Genomic DNA, 12,619 nt, shown 5'->3' with positions numbered 1-12,619 from the left:
AAAGTATATTTGATTAAAGTTCATTCTAAATTTTGTTAAAAGTGCATTTACTTTCTTTTAAAAAATTCGCAATTACTTTTTGGGCAACCCAATAGCATGCGTATACCACATTGGTTATATAGACCATATACACAGTACTTATGCCTTGATTTCTGGCTTTGATCATGATCAACTTAGCCTCCATGATGACCAGAAGATATTAAAGTTCTATAATGTTAAGTTTGCACTTCATAAAACCCACTGGGGGTAAGTAAATCCAAGATCATTCCCTGATACTTAAACTTATACCTGTGGATTATGTTCTTTACCTACTGCTGCTCTACACAATTTCTTTTTTTTTCATTTTTTGTTTCTCTTTTTATTTTAGTATCCACTTAAAACTAAGTTAACAATAATACTTGGTAGTAAAACAACAAACTTTCTTAACATTAATGTCGCTTGAGGTAAGGATTTGAGCCGCCAATCAAAGAACTGGGCGATATGCCAGGTGTATCTGCCGCTTGGGCACCATTTATCAGAGGACGTAATTGTTGGCCCAAAAGTTGTCCCAACAAATTGGCCACCTCGGCTGCTTGGGCTCCATTAAGACCTGCAAGCGAGGGTGTTGCTGTGGCAGCACCAGCACCAGCACCTGCACCCACAGGTGAACCTACCGCAGAGCTGGCACCATAGCCAGGACGTTGATATTGATTGTAGGAAGGATAAGCACCACCATATGCCCCCACTCCAGGATAGACTTGAGGCCTATAACCATAGCCGCTGTATTGGGGATAGAAACCACCGTAACCACCATAGCCGCCATAACCACCATAAGTTGGCCTGTAGCCATAGCCACCGCCATAGCCAGCGCCATAGCCCCCACCATATGAAGGATAGCCATAGCCTCCATAACCTCCACCACCGCCACCATAGTAATCCGCTTGTGGTCTTGTTGCAGTTGAAGTTGGCCTATAGGGCTGATCAAATCCTAGCCCTAAGCCACCCAGACCACCCAAACCTGCTCCCAAACTGCCCAGACTGCTGGCGCCCAAACTTAAAATGGGACGTAAAAATCCCAATGTGCGACCTTGCTCCTCGTTGTTCTCGCTGTTCTTTTGACTGCGCGTCTTGGAAGTTCTATTGCGATTTTGCCCCGCCACCAATGCCGTAGTAACAATTAACACACACGTGATTGCAAACACTTTCATTTTCATCACAGTAATTATTTTTTGATTTATCGCTTTTTAAACAACTTTGTTTTTTTTTTTCGTTTTGCCGGTAACGCTGTTTGGCTTCTTCTTTGGACCGACGACGTCAAACTACTTTGAATATTTTCATTAAGCCAAAGTTTTATTCAAACTTTGCCAAATTTAGTTTTGTTTGCCATGTTGGTGCTGATGGGCACCAGAATTTGGTGTTGTTTATTTTTATTTTTTTTTTTTTTTCTCCAAATTTGCCAAAAACACCACCTACCCAGAAGACCTTCATGCCAACTGATTCACTTTGGTTAATGTTCTATGCAAACGAACGGAAATCCAAATGTTTTTTTATTTTGTTTTGTTTTACGACGATTGTTACCAACAATCCAACCATAAGCAGAGCATAGCCCGTTCGTCATTATTATGACCCTACTTCGGCATTAACTGGTTTGCTGCTAAAGCAGAGGACCAGTTCATTTAGGTTTACTGACCAACTAACTGTTCCATGTCCATGCAGTCATAGCAGAGCACCTGTTATGAAAGCATTCGGTTTTATGTGTGCTTGGTGGTTCTCCGAAGAGGAATCAAAGCCCCTCCCCTAAGCAGAGATGCGGGTTAATTGTCTTTATTAGAACGATGGTGACACATTTAAAGGTACACCTTGGCTGAGCAAATCATTTTATGGAAATTCTTACATTTAAGTACAATAAAATAGGGAAGGATCACTGCTGCTGACTTATTTGGCACATCAACCTGTACCGTACCTAGTCAAAATGGTTACATTTTGTATCTATGTCAAGCCAGAGCACTTCATGCATCGACTACATCTAACGGAAATTTTTTGATGATGACTTCGGCTCAGGCAAGCAGAACAGAAACAAGGTCTGGAGTTCTCTATGATCCCAGCACGAACCAGGAGCAGACACTCTACGAAGTGCCTCTCCCATGTCAAAAAAATGGAACAGCATATCATACATAGCACTCAAACGGCAGTCCTTGGCTGATGAAGGGTTCCATTGTGTACATCTGGTGCATAGAACCGGCTGCAATGGGATTGGTATAGTCTGGTAGAGGCAAAAATCTACCTGAAACTTGCTGATATCGGGGAACCTGCATTATTTCTGATTTCTATCACTAAGAATCACAGCTTTCTTTTATTTTCTTCCAGTCTGCATATGCAGAGGTTAGCATGTTCGCCAAGGACGATAAACGCCTGGGTACGAAGACACGTAAGAACTTCTCTCCAAAGAGGTGTCGCTCTGCGGCACGTCGTTCAGACTCAGCTATAGCAAGTAAAAGCAAGCTAAGTTCGGCCGAGCCGAATCTTGGGAACCCATTACCAAGGATTCTGCTAAAAATTTATACACACTCAATTGAAACCAGAAAGGGAGGGCAAAAGACGGGCGGTGTCGACTGTTCAATACCCTACACCTACCCTCTAAGTACAATGTGAGAGCTATATGCAATTCTGAACCAATTTTGATGGACCTCGGCGAGCAAATATGTTCAAACTGTAAAAACTAGGGTTGATAAATGACAACATTCTTGCAAATTACCCAAAATCTGACGAACATATATATGGAAGCTATATCTAATTCTGAGCCGATTTCAAGCAAACTTCTCAGATAATGTGGTAAACGCCGAAGAAAGCGTGGTGCTAAATTTTGGCAAGATTGGTCAAATAATGCGCTTGCAGCGGCCCTTGGGGTGAAAATCTGGCGATAGCAGCTATATATATATATATATATGGGAGTAATATCTAAATCTGAACCGATTTCGAGCAAACTTCTCAGATACTGTCACAGTCATCGAAGAAAGCGTTGTATGAAATTTTGGCAAGATTGGTCAAATAATGCGCTTGCAGTGGCTCTAGGAGTAAAAATCGGGCGATATATATATAAGAGAGCTATGTCTAAATCTGAACCGATTTCCATGAAATTTACCAGTAATGTCGAGAGTTAAAAGAAAATCCTTCCTGCCGAATTTCGAGAGAATCGGTTAAGAAAGGACCATTTTATTGCATTATTACTGCAAATCGGACGAACATATATATGGGAGCTATATCTAAATCTGAACCGATTTCGAGCAAACTTCTCAGATACTATCACAGTCGTCGAAGAAAGCGTTGTATGAAATTTTGGGAAGATTGGTCAATAAATGCGCTTGCAGTAGCTCTAGGAGTAAAAATCGGCGATATACATATATGACAGCTATATCTAAATCTGAACCGATTTCCATGAAATTCACCAGTAATGTCGAGAGTCGTAAGAAAATCCTTCCTGCCGAATTTCGAGAGAATCGGTTAAGAAAAGACCATTTCATTGCATTATTACTGCAAATCGGGCGAACATATATATGGGAGCTATATCTAAATCTGAACCGATTTCGAGCAAACTTCTCAGATACTGTCACAGTCGTCAAAGAAAGCGTTGTACGAAGTTCTGGGAAGATTGGTCAATAAATGCGCTTGCAGTGGCTCTAGGAGTAAAAATCGGGCGGTATATATATATATAAGAGAGCTATATCTAAATCTGAACCGATTTCCATGAAATTTACCAGTAATGTCGGGACTCATAAGAAAATCCTTCCTGCCGAATTTCGAGAGAATCGGTTAAGAAAAGACCATTTCATTGCATTATTACTGCAAATCGGGCGAACATATATATGGGAGCTATATCTAAATCTGAACCGATTTCGAGCAAACTTCTCAGATACTGTCACAGTCGTCAATGAAAGCGTTGTACGAAGTTGTGGGAAGATTGGTCAATAAATGCACTTGCAGTGGCTCAAGGAGTAAAAATCGGGCGGTATATATATAAAAGAGCTATATCTAAATCTGAACCGATTTCCATGAAAGAAAGTCATAAGAAAATCCTTCTTGCCGAATTTCGAGAGAATCGGTTAAGAAAAGACCATTTTATTGCATTATTACTGCAAATCGGACGAACATATATATGGGAGCTATATCTAAATCTGAACCGATTTCGAGCAAACTTCTCAGATACTGTCACAGTCGTCAAAGAAAGCGTTGTATGAAATTTTGGGAAGATTGGTCAATAAATGCGCTTGCAGTGGCTCTAGGAGTAAAAATCGGGCGATATATATATATATATAAGAGAGCTATGTCTAAATCTGAACCGGTTTCCATGAAATTGACCAGTAATGTCGAGAGTCATAAGAAAATCCTTCCTGGCGAATTTCGAGAGAATCGGTTAAGAAAAGACCATTTCATTGCATTATTACTGCAATTCGGGCGAACATATATATGGGAGCTATATCTAAATCTGAACCGATTTCGAGCAAACTTCTCAGATACTGTCACAGTCGTCGAAGAAAGCGTTGTATGAAATTTTGGGAAGATTGGTCAATAAATGCGCTTGCAGTAGCTCTAGGAGTAAAAATCGGGCGGTATATATATAAAAGAGCTATATCTAAATCTGAACCGATTTCCATGAAATTTACCAGTAATGTCGAGAGTCATAAGAAAATCCTTCTTGCCGAATTTCGAGAGAATCGGTTAAGAAAAGACCATTTTATTGCATTATTACTGCAAATCGGACGAACATATATATGGGAGCTATATCTAAATCTGAACCGATTTCGAGCAAACTTCTCAGATACTGTCACAGTCGTCAAAGAAAGCGTTGTATGAAATTTTGGGAAGATTGGTCAATAAATGCGCTTGCAGTGGCTCTAGGAGTAAAAATCGGGCGATATATATTTAAGAGAGCTATATCTAAATCTGAACCGATTTCCGTGAAATATACCAGTAATGTCGAGAGTCAAGAGAAAATCGTTTCAAACAAATTTGAAGAGAATCGGTTAACAAATGACCACTTTATTGCATTATTACTGCAAATCGGACGAATATATATATGGGAGCTATATCCAAATCTGAACCGATTTTCATGAAATTTACCAGTAATGTCGAGAGTCAAGAGAAAATCGTTCTTAACAAATTTCAACAGAATCGGTTAACAAATGACCGTTAAATTGCATTATTACTGCAAATCGGACGAATATAAATATGGGAGGGGAGATATATCCAAATTTGAACCGATTTTTTCGAATTTCAATAGGATTTGTCTCTAGGTCGAAAACATGCCCATATCAAATTTGAAGGCGATCGGATTAAAACTGCGACCTGTACTTGTATGCAAATTAACATGGACAGACAGACGGACAGACAGACCGACGGACATAGCTAAATCGAATCAGAAAGTGATTCTAAGTCGATCGGTATCAATGGGTCTATCTCTCTTCCATCTGGGTGTTACAAACAAATGCACTAAGTTATAATACCCTGTACCACAGTAGTGGTGTAGGGTATAATGAAGGGCATTATCTTAGTCTACATACCAAACTTCTGTCAACCCAGCAAAATTAAAGCTTCTAGGAAACGAACAAGGATAATCGAGAGATCGTTTTATATGGGAGCTATATCAGGTTATAGACCGATTTGGACCGAACTTGGCACGGATGTTGAAAGTTAAAACAGAACATCGCATGCAAAATTTCAGCCAATTCAATCAATTGTTGCTTCCGGGGGCTCAAGAAATCAAATCGGGAGATCGGTTTATATGGGAGCTATACCAGGTTATAGACCGATTTGGACCTTACTTGTAATAGTTGTTAGAAGTCATAAGAGAGCACTATGTGCAAAATTTAAGCCAATTCGGATGAAAATTGCGGCTTCCAGGGGCTCAAGAAATCAAATCGGGAGATCGTTTTATATGGGAGCTATACCAGGTTATAGACCGATTTGGACCGCACTCAACACAGTTGTTAGAAGTCATAAGAGAACACTATGTGCAAAATTTAAGCCAAATCGGATGAAAATTGAAGCATCCAGGGGCTCAAGAAGTCAAAGCGGGAGATCGGTTTATATGGGAGCTATATTAGGTTATAGACCGATTTGGACCGTACTTGACACAGATGTTGGAAGTCATAACAGAACGCTATGTGCAAAATTTCAGCCAAATCAGACGGTTTCCAGGGGCTCAAGAAGTCAAATCGGGGATCGGCTTATATGGGAGCCATATACCGTACTCGGCACAGTTGTCGTATCTGAACACTATGTACAAAATGTAAGCCAAATCGGATGCAAATTGTGGCTTCCAGTGGCTCAAGAAGTCAAATCGGTAGATCGGTTTATATGGGAGCTATATCAGATTATAGACCGATTTGGACCTTATTTGTCACAGTTGTTAGAAGTCATAACAGAACACTATGTGCAAAATTTAAGCCAAATCGGAAAATTGATGCATCCAGGGGCTCAAGAAGTCAAATCGGGAGATCGGCTTATATGGGAGCCATATCTAAATCTGAACCGATATGCCCCATTTGCAATCTCCAACGGCCTACATCATTATTTAGTAAATTGCAAATTTTGCCCATGAACATTCCACTAAGGAACAGGGGCAAAATTCTCACATATCAATTAGTGCAGTCCGATTCAAGTTTAAGCTCAATGATAAGGGGTCTCCTTTTTATAGCCGAGTCCGAACGGCGTGCCGCAGTGCGACACCTCTTTGGAGAGAAGTTTTACATGGCAAAGTACCTCACAAATGTTGCCAGCATTAGGAGGGGAAAACCACCGCTGAAAATTTTTTCTGATGATCTCGCCAGGATTCGAACCCAGGCGTTCAGCGTCATAGGCGGACATGCTAACCTCTGCGCTACGGTGGCCTTCACATCATTATTTTGTATCTGTGCAAAATTTTAAGCGGCTAGCTCCAGGCCTTCGACCGCTATTGTGATTTCGACAGAAGGACGGACGGATAGTTAGATCGACTCAGAACATCGAGACGAACAAGAATATTTATATTTTATTGAAACTTAGACGAATATTCCGTGGGGTTAGAAACGGAGTGACTAGATTAGTATACCCTCATCCTATGGTGGTGGGTATACATATTTACAAACAAAAAAAGTGAACGTTTGAATTGGTAACAGTTTGTGTAAGCCACCCTGTTTAACTCTCACAGATATCATACATTTTTCAACTTGACTTCTTGAGTAGTTAAAGCCCACCGATTGGGATGTTTTAACTGGAGTTAAAGCACCAATTAAGAATAGGTCCATTATCATTTCAACTATTTTTAAGTTATTCATTAATATTTTGCTTCATCATGAACAGAACTAATCGAACGCAATCGTTGGTGGATAATTATTACTGTCAAGTGATAAACCCTATGTTCTGTATACTTACAATATTTTCTGAAATATTTTGCAAAAACTTTAAATTGTAGGTAAAATTATTTGTTTATTTTTCATTTTTATTTTATTTATTTATTTACCTATTGACAAACTTGTCACTAAAAAAAAGTCTATTTTTATGTCTCACTTCTTGTCATTGAAAACTGTTTAGATTTTGATTTTCGTGTTTGTTTTATTTTCAGCTATTCTCTTCAAATATGGGGCAAACCAAATTGGCAATATACCGCATTGATGACTATTGTGGCGTGTGAATTTTGCGTTTACTTCCGTATCTACCCGCAAATGGGCAAATCCCATCTGCACAATGATGTTAACACAAAAAGCCAATCATTTGCCATATGGGCGTTTGTTTGCCCGTATCAGACGTACGATTGTCATATAATTCAAAAAACGTTAGAATTTCAAATTATGATATGATTAATGTTGGCGACATTTATGATGGTGGTGGATGTTGAACACAGTGGGGGAAATATGAAATCTGATATTATGTATGAATAAAAATGTTAGTAAAGAAACAATGTACATGTTCACGTTGAAGATATTTTTATGGACTTATTTTGGTCCATTCTATACCTTCTTATAGCGTCCGTTGTAGAGTGGAAAGATTGGTCTATATTATAGCGTGATGCAATTGTGGTCCGATTCGATACCTACAAGAGACGAAACTACACAGATAAAAATAATTTTGAGAACCAACAACTTGGGTCGAAAAAATAGTGACAAAATTTGTTAATTTTCCTACAACAATTTATTTTAAAACTCGACGACGCAAAGTAAAAATTTTTCAGTTTTTTTGGCTGTTAGGGCGAGATCATTAAATTTTTAATTTTTTTGTTTGTTTCTCTTTCGAGCCGAGCTGAATGATCGAAGATGCAAATGGAAATTGCATCTTCGATCATTCAGCTCATCTCGAAAGAGAAACAAACAAAAATTGTAAACATTTTTTGTTGAAAGGCACTCTGTGCAAGCAAAAAAAAAAATAAATAAATAAAAACTACAACAAAATTATTCATATGCAACAACTCAAAACCATTAAACACCACAGTACATGTTCTTCGGTATGGTGGTGGTGCTTTTTTTTCGTTATACCCATCACCAAAGAATGGGGTATATACACATCGAAATATACCTTTCTGACCCTATAAAGTATATATATTCTTGATCGTCGTAAAAATCTAAGACGATTTAGCCATGTCCGTCCGTCTGGCTGTTAAAATCACGCTATAATCTTTAAAAATAAAGATATTGAGCTGAAACTTTGCACAGATTCTGTTTTGTTTCATAGGCAGGTTAAGTTCGAAGATGGGCTATATCATACTATATCTTGATATAGCCCCCATATGAACCGATCCGAAGATTTAAAGTGGGAAAGTGAATTGTGTTAGGCAACTCGATGTCCTCCTTCAATTTGTCCCCTATCGGTTCCGACTTGGATATAACTGCCATATAGACCGATCTCTCGCTTTAAGACCTTGGGCCCATAAAAGGCGCAATTATTGTCCGATTTTGCCAAAATTTGGGACAGTGAGTTGTGTTAGACCGTTTGACACTTTTCTGTAATTTAGCCTAGATCGGTTCAGATTTGGATATAGCTGTCGATTTAACGTTTTGGGCCCATAAAAGGCTCATTTACTGTACGAGTTCGCCGAAATTTGGGATAGTGAGTCAAGTTAAGGTCCTCGATATATTTCTAAAATTTCTAAATTTCCAGATCGATTCAGATTTGGATATAGCTGTCATACAGACCGATCTCTCGATTTAAGGTCTTGGGCCCATAAAAGGCGCATTTATTGTCCGATTTTGCAAAAATTGGGGACAGTGAGTTGTGTTAGGTCCTTCGACACGTTTCTGCAATTTGGCTCAGATCGGTTCAGATCTGGTTATAGCTGCCATATAGACCGATCTCTCGATTTAAACTTTTGGGCCCATAAAAGGCGTATTTATTGTCCGGTTTCGCTGAAATTTTGGACAGGGAGTTGTGTCAGTACCTTCGACATCGCTCTTCAATTTGGCCCAAAACGGTCTAGATTTGGATATAGCTGACAAATAGAACGATCTTTCGATTTTAGGTCTTGGGTCTATAAAAGGCGTATTTATAGTCCGATTTCGCTGAAATTTGTCACAGTGACTTCTGTTAGGCTTTTCTACATGCGTGTAGTATGTGGTTCTTCATCATGACTAGGACTATATATTTATATTGCTACCAGAAAGACCAATATTTTTATCTACAAAACTGAACAATGACTTGCAGTGTGATCCAAGTCGGACGATATTTCGATATAGCTGCTATGGGGCCATAAATTATGAATTTTTACATATGTAGCCGAGGTGGTGGGTATCCAAAGTTCGGTCCAGCCGAAATTAACGCCTTATTACTTGTTTTTTAGTTCGCTTCGAGCTGCTTCTTTTCGTTCACTTACTGGCTACTCTCGGGGTTATCTCGACCACTCTCTCTACTTTTACTCTAAAAACAATTTTATCAATTTTGCCGACGCGGAAGTTTGAACTCATGATTTCAAATTTGGAATTTTGCACTCATCCTCTAGCTTACCAATATCACTTTGTTGATAATTAAATAATTCAATAAGCATAACTACACAGTAATAAGTTTCTCAATAAAAATCGATTGAAAAAAAAATTAGAAACCACTTTTAAATTTTTTTAATATTAAATGCATATTTTTTTAGCCAAATTTTCAAAACAAAAAAAAAAATTAAGGAAAATATAGAACATTTTGACAGGCTGGGGGATTCGAACCTGGGTTTGCAAATCATGAATGGCACGGGAGTCTATTGTGCTACATGGTAGTACGAATATTTTAACAACTTACTCAACAAAACCATTTCAGACACCCGGACCTGATGGAATATTTCCGCTGTTACTACAGAAAGAGGAAGACTATTTGACGTCTTATCTGGCAACAATTTTTACAGCGTGCCTAGGACTTGCACATATTCCGAAAGCCTGGCAAGAGACAAGGGTGGTATTTATACCCAAGCCCGGCAAGGTAAGTTATGCGACACCAAAGACCTTCAGACTTATAAGACTTACGTCCTTTCTACTCAAAACCATGGAACGTAATGTGGACACCATGATAAAGAGTAGGACATCCAGCGAACTGCTCAAATACAAACAGAATGCCTATGTCAAGGGAAGGTCGGTGGAGACTGCCCTGCATGAGGTTGGGCATAAAATAGAAGAATCCTTCGATGCCAAAACGTACATCCTGGCGGTATGCATTGACATCGAGGGTGCTTTTAACAATGTGCGGACCGACACACTGATCTAATCCTTAAACCAGTATCGGGAGGACCCGGTCCTTAGAGACTGGATAAACCATATGCTAAGGAACGGTTGGATAAATTGTGTGTCCCATGGCATAAATATAAGGGCGAAAGTGGCACACGCCACAAGGGGGCATTTTATCGCCAATCGTATAGGGGACCACCATAAATGACCTATTCTAAGATGTAAGGATCCGAACCAGCTATGCAGAAGGGCCGAAAGGGGTTTGCATATGGCACATGACTGAGCTAGACCCAGAGGTCTAAATATTAACGTAGAGAGGACTAAAATATGCCTATTAACGAGGAAGGCGAAGGTGGGCCAGCTAAACGCACCACGTTTCCTCAATAAGATGATTTTGATATCTGACAAGGTCAAATACTTAGGAGTGACCTTGGTTGGGAAACTTAATTGGAAGTGTCACTTTTAGTAGCGTACTGAGAAAACTTACAGTTGTTGGGCACTATGTAGACGGGCCGTAGGCTCGAAACGGGGCCTGAATCCGAGGATAGTACACTAGTTCTACAGGAGCGGGATTAGACCAATATCTATTTATCCCTCAGTAGTTTGGTGGACTGATATGGAGAAAAAGTGCAACATAAGAACCAAATTCAGGTTCAGAGAACATGTTGTCTTGGCATAGGCGGAGCGATGAGGACCACGTCCACTAGAGCACTGGAGACTATTCTAGATATCCGAACCATTGACATACAGATTAAGTGTAAGGCAGCCACTGCGGCTATGAGACGATGGGAGAATGGCTTGAGGATGGCAGGAGCTCATACCATCGCGGTATAATCGAGGCGACGATAGGAAACCTGGAAGGAAGTGAAGAGGTTTCCGATGGGATACCAGAGATGAACCTTGAGTTCGAATGCAAAGCACTGCTGCCAGCGGACCAGTCTTGGATTGATGGAACCCTAGTATTATAATCTGGAAGATCATGTTACACGGATGGATCAAAGCTGGAGGACAGATTGGGCCTGAGGGTCTACATTTAGAACCCAGGGACTGAGATCTCTTTTAGACTGCTTGACCATAATACGGTCCTGCAGGCGGAGATCCGGGCGATCACGGAATGCATGAAGTGATATGGTGGTAACGCGAAAACTTCGAATGTGAATACCTTTAGGGACATTAAAATTGCCATAAGGGCAATAACAACCAGGACGGTAGGGTCACATACAGTCTTGCTGTGTAAAAAGGAGATTAACGTCTTCTCTGAGGATGCCGAAATCCGCATTGTTTAGGTGCCGGGCCAAAACTGAGTAAGGGGGAATGAAAGGGCAGATGATTTGGCGGTGAAGGCCAGAGGACTGCCGTCAATAAACTTGATTAACCCGAAGCCTTTCGGGTCGACGCAGTCCGAGTTAAGGGAGTGGGCGACGAATGCGAATGCAACATTGTGGAACAGCGAAACTGTCGGTAGGACGGCGAAAATCCTATGGGGGGATCTAGATCGTGAGAAGATGAGGCTATTACTGAAAGGAAGCAAGAAGGAGGTCAGTATAATGGGACACATAGGATAACAAGCTCACTTATGCAAAATTGGTGCGGCTAGAGATAGCATGAGTAGGGCATGTCTGGAAGGTGATGAGACGTTGGAGCATTTCCTTTGCCATTACCCGGCCTGAGTGTCTAACAGATACCGGCACTAAGAAGGGGACACAATACCAGACATGAACAAACCTAGGGGAGTAGCATGGAAAACAATTACGGATTTTGCAGGTAGCACGGAATTCATAACATAGATTTTCTTTTTCAAGGTTACTTCTTTTTGTGTTTTTAGAAAGCACAACTAGCCGATTACTTGTATGTCCATAGTGGCATGGGACGGATTAATATCTGCACCCTCTTTTCAACCTAACCTAACCTAGGTGGGGACACTATACCATACATAAACCAACTAAGGGGAGTGGCATGGACAACAATTAAGG

General features: G+C 40.1%; 1 protein-coding gene across 1 annotated transcript; it reads right to left on the bottom strand.

The window, feature by feature from the left end:
• Nucleotides 1–428: 428 nt before the first annotated feature.
• LOC106095698 (uncharacterized) lies at nucleotides 429–1,187 on the bottom strand. Its single transcript, XM_013262996.2, has one exon. The coding sequence runs from the start codon at nucleotides 1,185–1,187 to the stop codon at nucleotides 429–431; it is 759 nt and encodes a 252-aa protein (XP_013118450.2).
• Between the last annotated feature and the right edge of the window lie 11,432 nt (nucleotides 1,188–12,619).

Source organism: Stomoxys calcitrans, chromosome 5 (assembly GCF_963082655.1).
Source record: "Stomoxys calcitrans chromosome 5, idStoCalc2.1, whole genome shotgun sequence".
In the NCBI taxonomy this organism is placed as follows: domain Eukaryota; kingdom Metazoa; phylum Arthropoda; class Insecta; order Diptera; family Muscidae; genus Stomoxys; species Stomoxys calcitrans.
This window is presented reverse-complemented; position numbering and strand designations above follow the sequence as displayed.